Genomic DNA, 17,416 nt, shown 5'->3' on the forward strand with positions numbered 1-17,416 from the left:
GGGAGAGCGCATCTGAGGAAGAGGCCTAGCAAACCGCGTCACTGTCACTGTTGGCTCTCTCTTAGCACCACCTGCTCCTTCCTTTTTCAGGCCTTGCGTGGAAAACACCCACTCATCCATCCTCCTGCCTGCTGGAACAGCTGATGGGGGAAGCAGTCCTAGCTTCTCAGAAGCCCCAATGAAGGGAGGGAAGGAGAGAGGGAAGGCGGGCACACCACACTCACCTCTTACCCAGAGTGGGAATCCCAGTGCCTCTGGCCAGGCCAGCAGTGAGTGGGCTTTCGATGGACAGCCTGGTGATGTTCTAACGTGGGGTAGACAGACCCCAGAGGCAGGGAGTTGAGAGCACGGGAGGAGCCTAGACTCCTGCCCTATGAGCCAAGTGCATCAGTTGTTCCTTGAGTTATCAGACAGACTGTGTGGAAGATTCACAAGAGCCTGTGCTCAGTAACGTCCTTCCGGTGCGGTGCCCAATTACCATTATTCTATTCTTAGTTCCTGGCTCTAATTTATGAATTAAACTATCAGAGATGCGTATGAGTAGGAAAGCAGGGCATGCGGGTTATGGTACTCTGCCAGCTCGGGTGTGCACTGGGGCGTCTTGGAATAAACCCAGTGACTGAGGAGGGTCAGTGGATCCTCTTAAACCGAGCGGATTCGGCAGGCGCCAAACCCTGCTGCAGCTGGGACGGTGTCTGCGCAGGTGACTCTGCATCTCTGCTCTGATGACGTGTAAAGTCACCTGTCCTCCGTCAAAGTGTTAATTTCAAACACTGACTTAAAGAAACATTATCGGGGCTGGGGATTTAGCTCAGTGGTAGAGCGCTTACCTAGGAAGCGCAAGGCCCTGGGTTCGGTCCCCAGCTCCAAAAAAAAAGAACCAAAAAAAAAAAAAAAAAAAAAAAAGAAACATTATCACTCCAAAGACAAGCCAGGGTGAGAGAGAGAGAAGAGAAGAGAAGAGAAGAGAAGAGAAGAGAAGAGAAGAGAAGAAACATTATAAGTAACACATCTGTTGAAGAATGTGCCCAAAATAATGAAGATGGCAGGAAGGAAGAGGTGGACGACCCTGACGGTCACGGTGACAGAGATGACAGCATCTTTTCTCTTCCAGGGCACATGGCCAGGTCTCACTTCCCTACCCTCAGGGGACAGTGGCACCCTGACCTACCCTCTGGCTACTTCCCATATACTCTGAATGAGTGGACCTGGTCTCCGGGTATCCACGAAGGCAGAGCGTCCACTCTGCTGGGACTTAACGGGGAAGAAACAAGCTTGTGTGGCATGAAGACACCAAGCTTCTTGAGTCCCATCCAGAAGAAGCTGACAGACAGCAAAGGCCGCATCTCTGAGGGTCTGCCCTTGGCCCGTCCTCTCCAGCAGCCCGGTGTGCCGGTGCTTCCCGTGAAATGGACAGGTTATGACCACCCAAGGGAGTCAGGCCCCATGCTAAGTCATTACAGAGCTCGCCCCATACTCACGGCAGTCCTGGGAGCGTCACTGAGGCTGAGAGAGGTGCAGATACACTGGGACCTGAAGCAGATGGCTGCCACTGTAATGTCCCCGTGCCTCTGCTGAGCCCATCACCTGGAGGCCACCACCTGATTGTGTGCAAGGTTCTAGGCCAGGTCCTACTAAGGACAGCACAAGCCTGCCACTGCCTCGGCCTTGGAAGCCCACTAGTGAGAAAGTGGCAGGGCCTATGAGATACATGCACAGAGCTGGGGAGATGGGAAGGCCGATGTGGTTGGGGAGGCACAGGGTTGGGGAGGAACGCTGAGCACCCTGGAGGATCGGGGAGGAAGGCTTTCTGGAGGAGGAGGTGGTACTTGAACCTGGCGGCAGAGGTGGGGAGATGCTGCCCTTGGAGCCCAACACTACCTCCTAGCCCTCAGGAGGCCCTCCGACAAGCCTGCCACCCTGTCTACAGTAAGAATCCAGGAATAAAGGATACTGAAATTGGATTAAATAAATAAACCTCCCAATGAAGAAAAGGCCCACAGACAGCTTCAAAGCTAAAGTCTCTGTAAAAAGAGCCAACCGATGCCAGGATTTCAGCTCGTCCAAAAAGGAAGAAGGCTGGGCGCACTCATTCCTAACAAACCTTTTTATGAGGTGGATGTCACCCTAATACCTAACCAGAGGAACCACAGGAAAGTAACGGGCTGGTGTACGCGGTGGACGCAGGCAGCATAAACATCCTCGGCATGCACATGAGAGGCCAAGAGGCGGGCACTTCACCCCTGGTCTGCCAGGCTGCTCTGCCATGGCAGCTGATGGGGAAACATTACAGCAGCAGAGGGGACCCTCACAATCCTGATGCAGAGCAAGCTTCAGACAGCAGTCACCCCAGAGGGAGGGAAAGGTCTCCCACATGAGAGTCATCTATGAAAACTCCACAGCTGACAGGATTCATGCAGAAGCACAGCTTTCCCATGAGACCCAACTACACTGCCGCCACTCAGGACCAGTGGACTCACCGGGTAGGAAATAAAAGGCATTCACGGGGCTGGAGAGATGGCTCAGTGGTTAAGAGCACCCGGCTGCTCTTCCAGAGGTCATGAGTTCAATTCCCAGCAACCACATGGTGGCTCACAACCATCTGTAGAGAGATCCGATGCCCTCTTCTAGTGTATCTGAAGACAACTACAGTGTACTTATATATAATAAATGAATAAATCTTTTAAAAAAAAGGCATTCACATTGGGCAGCAAAGGCACCTCTAACGGTAGACGGCATGATGTCGTAACACGAACCCTGAGACTGCACAGAAATCAGAAGAGCGTCTAAGACTTGTATGAAGTCACAACATACTCCAGACGCTACAACAGGGATGGAGACATCTACTCCACGATAGAAAACTATACTACAAAGCCATAGTAATGAGATCAGAATGATTCCAACATAAAAACCAACGCGCAGGCCTCATGGGAAGAAGACCAATCACACCTGGTCAACTCACCTTGACAAGGGCATCGAAAGGACACAAGGGATGTCGGTAATCCCTTCAGTAAAGGGTGGTGGGAAATCTGCACACGTGTAAAAGGGTAAGATAGTGTGCCTGTCTTCTTCTATATGTGAAAATCATGTGAATTAAAGAAAAACAAACCATAAGACCTAAATGTAAAGCCAGAAACCGCAAAACTCCTGGAAGAAATCACTAGCTTGGAATATGACTTTTTGGGGGGTGGGGTGCGGAGATAAGAGAGGCTTAAGTCAGGTTTTTTTCTATGTAGTCTTGGCTGTCCTGGAACTCTCTCTGTAGACCAAGCTGGCCTTAAATTCATAAAAAATTCTCCTGCCTCTGCCTCCTGGGTGCTGGGCTTGAAACTGTGCACCACCAGCGCCTGGCAGAATATAGCTTATTGACATGGCTTATGTACCATCAGATCAGGCTACAAGAATGACAAATAAACAAGATAATAGGTCACAGAGAATAAACACAGGGAGAAGACTACAGCGAACTCAGAGTATCTACACAGCAAAGGAGAGAAAAATGAAAAGGTAGCTGATAACCAGGGAGGAACATTTGCAAACTGTGTATCTTTTTTTTTTAAAGATTTTATTTATTTTATATAAGTGAGTACCCTGTCACTCTCCTCAAACACACCAGGAGAGGGAATCAGATTGTGTTGCAGATGGTTGCGAGCCACCATGTGGTTGCTGGGATTTGAACTCAGGACCTCTGGAAGAGCAGTCAGTGCTCTTAACCACTGAGCCACCTCTCCAGCCCCGTGAACTGTGTATCTGATTAGAGTTAATACCCAAGGTTTAAAGGGCAGATAAGCAGGCAGGTGGGTGGGCATCTGAGATACACACATTTTCAAAACAGAGTGAGACGGCCAAGAAAACAAGGAAAAGGTGTTTGGCGCCGATGAACTGTCGAGGCGATACAAACCAAAATAGTCCTCAATGCCCCCGAACGGCCATTTGCATGGTGGCCATTGAACCGAAAGTGCAGCAAGTGTAGGCTGGGGAGAGTTTGGAGAATGATTGTATACAGCTGGGTCGGGGGTGCAGGCTGGCGCAGCCATTATGTTAAACAGGGGATCAAAAATAGACCAAGCACAGGTCCAGCAAACTCTTCTCTGTGTAAACCCAAAGGAAATGAAATCCCAGAGAGCTAGCCCGACTGCAGCACCAGTCACAAATGCGGCAACATGGAGCAGCCACCACTGGTGGAGTATTATTCAGCCATGAAAAAAGAGAGAGAGAGATCCCGCCCAGGGCCAGAATAGACCCGGACGGAGGACGTGCTAGGTGAAGTGAAGCAAACTGTAGCTGGGGGAACCTAATATCCATAGAGGGTAGTGGTTCCCCAGGCGGGGCAGGGCTGGGTGGGAAGACTGAGTCTGAAAGCACAAAGCAGACAGTGCAGAGAGCACACCTGGGGAAGTTCAGACGAAGAAACTTAGGGCGTCCCATGTATGGGGCTTTGCTGCACCAGGTCATGGCTGTTCTTTGTGGTGGCTACGGCTTAAGATAAGACAGAGGTAATTTGCTCCCAGAGAGTCACGTGAAGGAGGCTGGGTCCCCACACGGTGATGCCTCAAGGTGGTGTTTTTCTGTAAGAGCTGAGGTCTCAAATGCTCCTTACACCACTTTCCAGTGCTAAATCGAAGACCCAGCTACAGATTGCTTTGTTTTGAGCCAGGGCCTTACTCTATAGCCCGCGCTGACCTCACACCTAGAGCAATCCTGCTGACTCAGCCTTGCAAATGCTCAGACCGCAGGCCCAGAGTCGCCGTTCCTGGTTTCTCCAGTCTTGGTTCCAATACCCTTGTTACTGGCTCCTCCCCACTCTAAGCCCTGGTAGAACTGCGCAGCCTGCAGACTTGTGATGAGAGGAAGTTAGGTCCTAACTGAGCCTGTGCCTCACAACCCCCTCACCTGTGCCATCATATCTGCACAGCTAGGAAGTAATCCAGCTGCCCCCTGCTGTGGGGCCGCTGCCATGTGACTCAGAGGGGGCAACCTGGCACTGGAGCTCCACTTCCCCACGGAATGTCTATTAGCCACAAGGTAGAAGGGCAGGGGTGAAAGGTCAGAATGCACGTCGTGCGGCTCTGGTGTCCTGACAGGGTGACCCAGAAAAGCCTGCTGCACAACCCAGTCTACTGGTGAGAAAGGTCAGCAGGCCTTGGGAGGGAAATATGTTGCACGGCCCCTGGAGAGCTCTCGAGGCAGCCAAGGTCATGAAAGCCAAGGCTTGTGCAATGGCCTCAGCCAGCGGGGACAGGAGTTGCAGCATGAAGGCACGTGGACGCCTGCATGGGAGACTGAACACTGAAGGGACACTGGCCCCTTGCCATTGTCACTTCCCGAGCTGGAATGACCCATGTGGCAATGGGCAGTGTGCACCACAGCGACAGTGGTCAGCTCTGCCTTATCTGTGACTTCTTGCAAACCTGACTTAGTTCAAAATTGAAAGTTCACGGGCTGGAGAGATGGCTCAGTGGTTAAGGGCACTGACTGCTCTTCCAGAGGTCCTGAGTTCAAATCCCAGCAACCACATGGTGGCTCACAACCATCCATAATGGGATCCGATGTCCCCTTCAGGTGTGTCTGAAGACAGCAACAGTGTACTTACATACGTGGAATTTATTTTGGGATAAATAAAATAAATCTTTAAAAAAATATTTAAAAAATTGAAAGTTCACTTAGTTTTTTAAAACGAGAAATAAAATGTCAGGACTAAAATCAAGTCCGAAGGGTCAGACACCGGGGCTTGTCCTCGGCTCAGATCCCAGAACACTTGGCACACAGTAGGCCCTAGTGACCAGTGAACTCCCCACACCTGGCTGCTTCAGCCTCTAGAAGGCACTCTGCAAACCCACACAGGAAGTCCTGTCTTCTCTGCGACTCCATTGCACATGCTCAATGGTAACTTCCTACCCAAAGATGCCCACAGTGATAAGAAATAGTCAAGCTTCACCATTGGCCTACCACTCCCCCGTCGCCCAGCTTCCATAGCAACAAACCATAAACACAACCAAGAAGATAACAACCACCATCGGGGTTTCTGTGGGGTCACCCCAAGAAAATAAAGCGATAACATACCTTCCAGAGTACGGAGCTGCTGAAAAAGCCAGCTCTCACATCACAGACGGGCACCTCAGCTGCGTCACCTGTGGTATCTTAACCACAGTCCTTTCTCAAGCCGGCAGGGACAAAATTTCTCCCTGCCTCTACACTGATGGTACTCAAAGTGGAGGAAGGGTATACCCCTCAGGAGAGGGCTGGCTAGCCTTGGCTTCAACCTCCTGTGCTGCTCAGAGGGGAGCTCAAGAGCCAGCCTCAGCCCTCATCTAGACCAGCACACGGGAACAGAACCCTGACGTATCCCTGTGGCCACAGGCCAAGAGTCCCAGGGGCTCTGCTCAAAGTCCTTGTTCATCCAGTGAGCACATGCTGGTCACAGTGGTCAGAAAGTGGGATACAGGACTGTGCATGACTAGCCAGAGACTTGTTTGGCCTACAACGATGGTTAACAAAAACAAAACCGTAGTCTATAGCTGATCATCTGCACATCATTTTAAGCTTTTTGTCATCTCATGAAAGATGAAGGAATCTGGGGATCTTACACGGTGAGGGCTACACAGACACACTGAAGCCACCTTTGCACTCGGGCACAACTTTCTGGCTAGCCACAGCCAGCTCTTGGATTATCTCAGTGTGATACTTCCTCTCAGGCGAGCATACTGATGTCAGCTACGGTTGCTGCAAAGGGGATTCCAGATCCAACCTGTCCCAGGAGTCTCAAGTGTGTATCACTAGCCTTGCCGAGACAGGACCTTGCTTCCCATGGTCACGCGCCATGTGCCCGCTTGCGCCACTGTGGTCTACTGTCCCCAGGAGAATAAACAGATGCTAAGCCAGTCCTCACCAAATCCCTGCAATGAAGGAGCACCCTAATCTATAAGAGAAACACTAAAGCCTGCAGTTGTTGAGGGTACCCCAGCTACTGAACGATGAGAAGAGAGAGCCATCACGAGAGACCCGCCCCATGGGAAGGGCTGATCTTGGAGCAGCTCAGAGCAGCCAGTCATCCTCTAGGGCATTTGCAATGGAGAAGAATATCCTGGTCCAAACTCTGTGTCACATTCCTGGGAGATCTGCAGACACCGTATACCGTGAATGGACTCTGGGGCCCAGCACAACATCAGAGCGGGCCAAGCAACACCAGTACTCCAAAAGCTCTCTGGGGACGACTTAGCTAATTCCTACGCACTAACAGCTTCTGGTGTGAAGTGAAGCAGACAAGGCCTCCCCAGGACTCATGAGAACCAGGGCACTCAAGGTATCTGGAAATGCAGTACATCCTTGCAGTGAGGCGCTGGGCTCTGGTATTCTAGTCTTTTTTTCTTTTTTTCTTTTTTTCTTTTTTTTTTTTGGAGCTGGGGACCAAACCCAGGGACTTGCCACTGAGTTAAATCCCCAACCCTGGTATTCTAGTCTTGCACACAACTCAGTAGCTGTGAGCCTGGCCAGTTACTTCCCAGCCCTGGGCCCCAACTTCTATTCTAAAACTGGAATCAGCAGAGGAAACAGTTACTGGAAAGAAAGGAGATCCTAGGTAATGGGAGAAAATGTTCTCCAACCTCAAGATCTGACGGGGAGACAATATCTAAACATACAGGGAATCCTTCGACCCCACAGCCAAAGCATGTGCAACCCCAACTCAAAGGTCTGAGTAGTGGGCTGGAGGCAAACAGGTGTGGGGATAATCTCTTAAGCACTGTATGGAAGATTCAACTGTCAATATAAAGCTGATTGGCCAATGAGCTGAGGCAGGATTAGAGGGCGGGACATCCAGTAGGAGGAGGGGGTTCTGGGAGAGGGACAGTCATGCCAAGAGAAGATTCAGAGGACAAGACAGAAGACAATGGTCACAGTGACCTGGCAGAATTTAGAATAGAATAAAGGGATTTAGGTTATGAGCTAGTCAGGAAAAGGCTCAAGGCTATTAGCTTAGGCATTTATTCATATAAAAAAAAATCTCAGAGTCATTTTTTAGGGAACAGAGTGGCGTGAATGGAAAAGTTCACGGTTACAAACAAGTACCCGGAGGTTGTGAAAGGAAATACCACATGAATCCTGGAGTTTCACCTCACATCTCCTTGCATGATGTCATCCAAAGATAAAAGGTGCTAAAGGCTGGGGAGGGCAAGGAGTCAGGTTGCTGGGACTAACAATGGCATAACCACCATGGGAACTAAAAACAGACCACCAGAACCAGCAACCTCATAACTTGGCATCTATCACCCCCCCGTAAGTTTAAGTCAGAATCTTATGATTCTGCACATATCTGTTCTGTGAGAGTCTGCACATCTCACTGAGGATTGAGCACAACAGCCAAGCTGTGGGAACAACTTCATGGTCCCCTAAGAGATGAGCAGATAAGAAGGTGGTGTGAGTACACAGAGGAGTACTATGCAGCACTGAAAAAAGGATGCCATGTAGAGGGATTTAATGTTAAATGCTGGGAGTCAGCCACAGAGCAAATACAGAGTGACTCCCCTCCATAAACTCTCAAAAATGGGCAAGCTCAGAGAAGTGAGTGATGGTTGCCACGGACCAGGGAGGGGACGGATGGAGCTATTCAATTGACAGTTTCAGTTACACTGTGATTACCTTCTGGAGACCTGCTGCAGACATGTGCCCACAGCTAACAATGCTGTCGAGTCTCTCAGGAGGGCAGATCTTGGGTATTCTATCTGCATTTCCTAACTCAAAATAACACCACCGGACTACAAAGTAACAGCATGAGAGTTCACTAGGGTTCCGGATCTGTTCTTCATCCATATGGTGGTTATGACTTCATAAACAGGTCTTCTATTTCATCGGAAGTCACCAGAAAAGAGTCGATTTTACTGCGTGGTAATTACAGAGGCAGGTAAGGCAGAGACAGCGAAGCACTATTGCGTGCGTCTGTCTCACAGGACTAGTGTGGATGTCGGTGATGTGCGTGACTGGCTCAGCGTGTGAGAAACACCAGCATCACTTCCAAGACTCTTGTTCGAATGGCAGCAAGAAGGGAGGCTGCAGGAGCTGCTGGGATTCCAGAGTGGCAGGCAGGTGGGCGGGCAGGCGGGCACCCGATGTAGCAGCCAGGGGTGAGGAGCAGCTAGAACTGTCTGGGTTTTCATTTCCCAGGGCTGATGCGGAACTTCTCAGACCCCCACTAACCACCCTTCTGTTCTCTGAGAGCCGTATATTAAGGACCTCTGGGTTAGGTGGTGCTCCAACCGTAAGCACAAAACTGCATGCATACACATAAGGCCTGTGAGTTCGTTACAAGTTTGGCTACTGCCAGGCTTCTCATCTCGGGCAGGGCTCCCACTGTTTGGACAAACCTTCAGATAGTCCTTGCTTCCTGTCCAGCTAGGTTTCAGGCAGGCTCCTGGAGGACGGCTGGTGTTCCTGGACAGGGAGCCTGTGCCACCTGGATGTGCTCGGTCCCAAGGGCCTCCTTGAAAGACCTACTTTGAGATCTAAAATTTCTGGAGGGGGTCGATCTCCATGGCTCTGAAACAAGATAAGTACAGCAGCCTCTGTGCGCGAGGTGACTTTGGTAGAGCTTCTTCCTGCTTTTCCCCTGCTTTCCCCGTGGACCATGAACTTTCAGAACAAGCACTCGGGAGTGCCGGAGGGCTGCCTATCCTGTACTCTTCCCACATATATAACCGATGTAATTAGGTTAATAGACCTACAAGCTCAAGCTGACAACAGATGATTAGGCTAATTACCCCTTCCTTCAAAGATCAATTAGGGCTGGGCTGCCCAAATTGTATTCTGAGAAATGGTGTCAGACCCTCAACAGCACGGCTCCTTAGACAGCACATCCGGCACCGACTGGGCTGAACCAGGACCCTGGTTCCTTCCGTGGAGCACCTCACAGTTGCTTCAGCACGGCAGTCAAGCATTAGGGGAGAACACAGGCTGGAAGAGCTATGAGGTCCAATCAGTGGCACGGGGGAGGAGGGCTCTGGAGAAGTCGGCCTGGCTCTCATCACCAAGGGTTGTCAAAGCACAGATGCAGAGTCGGGATGGGCAGAGAGAGACCCTGTATGCCTCCAGGCTTGCTGTGATGCGACCGGTCTTCAGATTTCAGTTTCAAGAGCAAAGATATTAACAGAAAGGACAGGCGGCACACACCTGCAAATCTACTACTTGGGGAGCTGAGGCAGGAGGATCTCAAATCCCAGGACAGTATGGATGACTTAGCAAGTCCTATCTCAGAATAATAAGGGTGACAGTATAGCTCAGTGGGAGAATACCAGCCTAGCCCTGTATATAATGCTCAGCAGACATAGACACAGATACACACACACACACACACACACACACACACACACACACACACACACACAGACAAAGACAAACAGACACTCCGAGACTGACTCTCTTTATTGGCTACTGTAGAAGTAGAAAAACAGACTACTTAAGGTCAAACAGGTAGGGCCAGAACTCTACTCCCTAGGGTTGCCTGTCGGGTCTCCTCCAATCCCCTGTTCACTGAGGGCTCTAGCCCACTTCCCTGTGACTCTTCCAACTTAGAGCAATCCTTCTCACCTCAGGGTTGGCATCAGTCACTGGAAGGCTTTAGCACAGACCCACGCTAGCTCTGTTCTAATTTCAAGCAATGCCCATGAGCAACCAGGTGCTGGCTCACTGATTCAGAGGTGCAAGGCAAACCTCAGGCAAAATGCCTTCCTCACCAGAGTCAGGAAATCCAAACAGCCTGAGAGGAGGGACTGCTCCAGGCAAGCACGTGAACACAGTTACTAGCCAGAGAATGAGAAGGACCCAGAAGATTAGAACAGATCACCAGAGCTGGTTTAAGGCCAAACAGAACAATTCAGCCAGAAGCCGAGAGAGGCCAGTCTGAATCAGTCAGTTTGGGCCTAAACAGCTGAGCTGAAATAGCCAGCCAGAGTTCAGAAAAAAAAAAAACTAGAAAGGGTGAGTTTATTCTATCAGTAAGCTTCCAAGACGACAATTACATCTGGTGAATAAAAGTTACATTTACATTTGGGATGGGGACTTTGGCAAGAATTTTTAGAAGATTCTGGAATCAATTATTAGAGAGAGGAAGAGAAGAAAGGGGGAAAACAGGAAGGGATGGAGTGGCTGTGGACAGTTTGAAGATTCATGAGGAGCACGCTGGGTCAGGATTAGCAAGGAGGAAGGAGATGCATCCTCACAGGAGGTTTTGCTTCTCTCTGAATTTAGGGACCAGGAGAGAGAGCACTTCCTGCCTGCAGGGCAGAGGAGCTGCTCTACAAGTGAACAGCAGTGTTGTGCCAGCTCCTGCAGTCGCCCTCAGACCTGCTCACTGAGGTGGGATGACTAATGTCTTCGGGGCCTGTCTCTCTCTCTCTCTCTCTCTCTCTCTCTCTCTCTCTCTGTGTGTGTGTGTGTGTGTGTGTGTGTGTGTGTGTGTGTGTGTGAAAGGGTTGAACAAATCACCCCTGTGAGACTCCAGCCGTGCCGCTCAACAGTGCCCAGCACTAATACAAGCTCAATAAACTCAAACCCCTGGGGTTTTGCAGGTCATTCCACCTCCAGTCTAAATTTCCCGTAATATTTTTATAAACATGCCATGAAGTATGCGGACCTATCGGTCTGGCTCTTCCTGGAATGCGGAGGTAGACATGGAGGCATTCATGCTGTTCTCTCAGTTGACAGTGAACCATCAGAGCCTCCGTGGTTGGTCAGCTCAGCCTACCACAGGGAGTAAGGGACTTTAGTTTTCTGCAGCGCCCACTGGGGAAGGCACTAAGGAAACCAGACACAATTTTCAGATCAATGTTACTCATTTAGAGACTGAAAGCAGGGTGCGGAAAATCTCAAGCCAACTTCAAGAGGGCCACGCTGGGAGGTGAGGTGGCTCAGGGGTAGAACACTTGCCTATCATGTGCAAGGTCCTGGCTTCCATTCCTAGCACTGCAAACATGAAAGAGGGAAACATACATACACACACACACACACACACACACACACACACACACAGAGAGAGAGAGAGAGAGAGAGAGAGAGAGAGAGAGAGAGAGAGAGAGGCCTTTGCAAGGTCCGCTCAAGTATCCTGAGGGGAGGAGATCTTTAGAAAGCTAGAGTAAGCAGTGAAGGAGGCCAAACCAAGTCACAATGGGGCAATGGGGCTAACACCACAGGCAAATGATCGGTGCTGTCACACAGAATCACCTGTTCAAAGAGGTCTCCATACTGAAACTCTACCCTTTCCCGACAGAACTGAACTTGCATTTTTGTACTAGGTCCCACGAATCATCATCTGAATTGGATCCCTGGGCCCTGCAAAGCAGGACAGCTCTCTCGACCCACAGGTGGCCCTCTGAGTGAAGTAGCACACTGTTCCCATCCCTTCTTGAAGTGAGCGCACAGCTAGCCAGGGGAGGGGTGCACCACTCTCAGATCATGGGGTTTCAACATGGGGGATGGACTGCCACGTGGCAGAGCTGGCCATTGTCTCTTTACTGAAGGAGGGGCTCAGGCTCCAGGGGAGGGAGGGCTGTCAAAGCCTCTGGAGTGACAGGTAGCATGTGCCACCAGCCAGCCGGAACTGGGGACAACACCCCCCGGACCTAGGTTACAAAGCCAGTTCTGTAAGTTTAATGATCAGTATCAGGACAACCGTTCAACGGGAACAAAGCAAACACAATAATCATCTAAGACTCAGCCTCCTTCCTTAACCCCTAAAACTCAGAAAGGCCCAATTCAAGGATAAGAGGGCCCTGGGATACAGCTCAGTGGTGGTGCGCTTGCTTAGCATGCACAAGGCCCTGGGCTCCCCTTCGAGCACCAAAGACGGGACACCAGGGATGCAGAATTCTCCACCAGCAATTGCCATATGCCACCGCACTGGACAAACTGGAGAGGTGTGTTGTGCTCAAGGGGAACCTCTGGCCAAGCACCAGTCTACGTGCTGCAGACACTTATATAAAAACTGGATATAAGCCCTGGCCCTTGGGAGGTCAGATACTGATGAAAGGGAAGTGAAGACGCACAATAATTTGTGAATAATAATTCGCGAATGACAGAGCAGCTTCAGTGAACGGGCACGATCATGGTTGTGCTTGCTGTGTCCCGCATGCCACCTGGTCTCAGGTGAGGATGCCGGTCACACCCATGTCATGGTCAGGAAAACACACCCTATATACACGCAAAGGGCTTCGGCCAGAGGAGTCTCCCTCCCCACGGTTTAAAAGGAAGATTCACTCGCTCACTCTCTTCGGCAACCAAGGGATGGATGTCACGTTTGCTTGTCCAGTGGATAGTCCCAAAACCCAGTCATGTGACCCCCCCCAATGCACACATGCACACTTCTCTGCCACCCATCCCCTAATGATAGTACAGTGGCAGGTGGCTAAACACCGGGTACAACGCTATGCAAGCCGATGAGTGGCTCTGTATGTGGGAAAGGTCTGTAGAATGGTGGGGCCCTCCTTCAGTGAGTCCTGGAGCTGTTATGACAAAGTCTGAAAGAGAACACATGTGCTGGGCACACGGTTCACCCTGCACGAGGGACTTCGAGCAAGGACTTTCTAAACTGACATTGGTGAGGATCCCGTGGCACTGGGTCACTCAGGACCTGAGACACATCCAGAAGGCCCCAGGGCAGTAGCAACCCAGAGCTGAGCTGTGTGCTCCTTAAACCAGCTGGTGGCAAGAAGGCCTTGCCAAGACTAAAGCTGCCTCTAGCTGTTTTCCATTTTTTTTCCCATCTCACCTACTCCCAGTCCCCAAACTTCCAACTGGAACCCAGATCTGCCCAGCCTGCAGACAGGGGACAGGGCTGACAAGATTAAGTAACCACAGCAGTGATTTTTGTTAACAAACTTAAAATCCCTAGGACTTGCAGGACCATTTGGGGACAGAGGAGGGTCAGGAACCTTTACAGACAGCCATGGGAGGTTTGGGGGACCTGGATGTGCCCACTGCCTTTCTCTCTGTGTGGACACACTGTGGTAATGTGGTTTGCTCCTGAACGCCAGCACGGAGCTCCATGGGTTCAAAGCTGCCCTGTGTCCGTATGCTCTTGTCTGAGTCCAGGTATGGAACTGCCTCAAGTGGGCAGGAACTTGGTTTGCCGGATGGTACCAGTGTCCAGAATGAGCTAAAAACCACTTTGGCTGGTTAAGAGGTCTGAGACCAATGTCCTCTCTAGGCCTGGACCCCAGGCCGCCCATATGCTACAACGTGATCTGAACCTTGGGCCCTTTTAGATTGACTGTCACTCTGTTCTACACACCAGTGAGAGGGGGAGGAGGAGGGAAACTGTGGCAAATGGAGGAAGACCTGTTTTCTGGTTGTGGAGAGCACTGGCAGAGCCCCTCATTCATAGATGCCCTACTTCCCAGTTCCAGGCTGTGGAGACTGGGCCAGGGGTGCTGTAGGATCCCCGTCTTTCAGGTGGGGACCTTATTTTTAGTACCAATTTGCAAGAGGCGAAACCGATATTTTGAGCGCGCCCGGACACCTGCTGGGCTCAGCCAGCTGAGCAGTGAGGGGCTGCACCCCAAGCCTGTATTTCTAACATTGAGGACACACTAAGCAGCTGTGTGGAAAAGCACAGCCGGGATTCTAATCCTATTCCTCCAAAGCATCCCACTAGCCCAGGGCATCTCAGAGCTTCTTATCTCAGGGGAATGTCTGATGGGGAGGCCCTTCTCAGGCAGGCTTCCAGAAGGCCTGGCCCTGTACAATGGTGTTCCAGGAGCAAAGAACCCTACAAAGACGCCCACTGTAGTGCCTGCAGACAGCCTGGCCCCTCTGCAGAACCTCAAGATCCTAACGTTCTCTACCCGCACTGTCCCCACGACTTGGGGGACAGGCCTCCTCATCTGGTAGGAAGAGGATTCTCAGGCTCTGAAGGACTAAGCTTCTCCAGCTGCTGCCAGACTGAATGGGGCTGCAGCCCTGAGATCCCACCGGGCAAAGCCAGGCGTGCGGTCCCCACCTGTCATCCGGGACAGGGTCTACTAGGGAAGACTGGGGAGAAAGCCCCAGGATGCCTGAGCTCCTTTTATTTGGTAGTTTGCGAGATTTGGTTCCTGGGTTGGGGGAGGGGAATGCAAGATGTCAGGGGCAAGCTGGGGACCCCGCGCTGTGCAATGAGAGTGCTTGGGCTTGCCTGGGCTGCACGAGGGGTGGGGGTAGGGCTCGAGCCCCGAGGAAGGCCGCGGGCCTCTAGGGCCTGCCGAGGCGTGCACCGTGCACCGGGGTCGCGTTTGCACGTAACGGGGGTCGTCGCCGGCTGCAGAGGGCCTCGGGCCCGGGGCCTCACTCACCTCCTGAAGTCAAAGGGCATCGTGCCGCCGAGCCGGTGGGAGCGTTGCAGGCCAGGCGGGCCGCAGCGCCGCGTGGGTCCGAGCCCGCTGCCAACGCCTCCTCGGCCGCCCCGCCCCCGCCAGCCGGCCCGACACTCGCCACTCGCCACTCGCCTCCCGCCGCCGGGAAGTGACGCTCCGCGCAGCCCATTGGGCGCCGCCGCCTCCCCTGGCCGCCCCTTCCGCTGCCCGGTTAAAGGGGCCCGAGGGCCGGCCGGATGGGGAGGCCCGAGAGGTGGGATGCTACCCAAGCCCAGGTCTCCAAGACTCACGCTTTGGTTCCTTTTGGCCTCTGATCTTTTTTTTTCCTAGCCTAAGTGGGGCCTCAGGGCAAATCCCTGTGTCTCTAGCTGTGGGTTTTGTGCTTCTAAAGCAAAGCCATTGCGTTGTGAAGCTCAGAGAGAAAGCTGCATATTGGGGGGTCCTTGCTTGGTGCTAGCTCTGGGTGAAGGTTAAAGCTGGGGGATGGGTATCGCAGTCCTGGATTGAGAAAGTCCACCCACCTCCCATCTATCCCTTGCTTCTTAGGAAAAGCCATCTGGCTCCTGGGGTCTGCCACCACCCCTTTCTCTTATCTGCATTACTGCAAATCCCCGGCTTTTCAGCTTTTCATAGGTATCAAAGGAGACAGTTAGGCCTCTGCTTTAGTGAACAGCCTGACATCTAGTGAGAGCTTCACCTGTTAGGGTTGGGCTTAACTATCTGCTTTTATCATCTTGCATTTGGGGTTGGTGTCAACCATTCGAAGAGCATCTTCCCACCTGAAGTCAGATCCGTGCAGGGTTAGCCAGAGGCTCTGAGTATGCATGGTTAGAAATGGCACCGCCAATTGCCCTGGAGCCTCTGTTCTCAGAAACACTGAAGTACAGAAAACACAGCTCCCTCAACTTGCTGGGCTAGAAGAGGAAGCGGCTGAACTCTAGCCTTTTTGTGATTGGCTGATCTTAGTTGTCAACTTGACATACCTGGGAAGAGGAAACCTCAGTTGAAGAATTGACTCCACCGCGTTAGCCTAAGGACCTGTATGTGATGTTTTCTTAGTTCCTAAGTGATGATGTAGGGTGGTCCATGGGTAGCACCATTCCTAGGCCTGGGAGCTGAGTGGGAGCAATGGAGCAAAGAACAAGCCAATTAGATAGAACGCCCAAGTAGGGGAAATCAGACTTCTGAACTTCCCTGGGTTCTGCTGCTGCTGCCTTCTTCAAAGTGGTGATTTAAGACAACAACTTAGGGGGGAAAGTAGTGCCCAAGATCAAAAGGCAGGACGTGGGGGCAGTGTCCTGACATACAAACAGATGGAAACAGCTCTTTAGTCTCCTGAAGGGTTGGAATGGGCAGAAGATCTAGGGGCTGCAGTGATGGAGCACGGCTAGTTTCTCTTCCCTTTGACAATTTGCATGCCCCTGCCACTCATTCATTCATTCATTCATTCAACCACCAAGCACCCTCACCCCATGCTCTTATGGGAAATGAGAAAGTTTCACCCTGTTCTGGAGCCTGGGGGCAGCAGAAAGAAAAAGCAGCCCGATGCCTTCTGGAACCACTGGGTACAGATGAACCCAAGACAGAGGTTGTGTGGTGTGGGTAGTTGATCTCATGTATTCCCTTTCCAGAAGGTGATCCAGAGACCTGCTCTTTGGGCATCTTGGGGACTATCCTTAACTTCAGCGCAGACCACCCAAAGCACCTTGTGTCCTTGGGCATGATCAAAGGCAAATGGCCAGCACAGTAAATAAAGACAGGACTGACTGGTGTAGGTATTTTTTACACAGAGAGAAAGGGCTCCCGACTTTTAGATGGGCACATAGACACTTGCATCCCACAGCTTCCCTTGCAGCTAGGCATGTCGGGGCAGTTGAGTTATTGAACTGAAGGGAAAAGGTGGCTTTAGGAAGTCTGGATGTATGTTCTATGCCTTCTGTGCCGCTTTATCCAGCTGCCTGCCTAGAACGTGGGTGCCATTATCTTGGACCATGAAATGGAAACCGCATGGAACAAAGCAACAAGACACAAAGGACCCAGGTCTTTTTTTTTTTTTCCTTTTCTTTTTTTTCGGAGCTGGGGAC

At 51.4% G+C, this 17,416-nt stretch overlaps 1 protein-coding gene across 4 annotated transcripts in view; it reads right to left on the minus strand.

Moving 5' to 3' along the window:
- Positions 1 to 15,471, minus strand: part of Ergic1 (endoplasmic reticulum-golgi intermediate compartment 1) — a 95,797-nt gene extending 80,326 nt beyond the window's left edge. Inside the window, exon 1 of one of the 4 annotated variants that reach the window (XR_010055141.1) lies at positions 15,312 to 15,471. Coding sequence is in view for 2 of the 4 variants with exons in the window: in XM_063268572.1 (XP_063124642.1) it covers positions 8,635 to 8,723 (89 nt within the window). In the remaining 2 variants the exon portion in view is untranslated. Of the gene's footprint in view, positions 1 to 8,634; positions 9,509 to 15,311 lie in introns of those variants that run through there. The other 3 variants (XR_010055140.1, NM_001398572.1, XM_063268572.1) reach the window with 3 other exon arrangements.
- Positions 15,472 to 17,416: the final 1,945 nt, after the last annotated feature.

The sequence above is a fragment of the Rattus norvegicus genome, chromosome 10 (genome assembly GCF_036323735.1).
Source record: "Rattus norvegicus strain BN/NHsdMcwi chromosome 10, GRCr8, whole genome shotgun sequence".
In the NCBI taxonomy this organism is placed as follows: domain Eukaryota; kingdom Metazoa; phylum Chordata; class Mammalia; order Rodentia; family Muridae; genus Rattus; species Rattus norvegicus.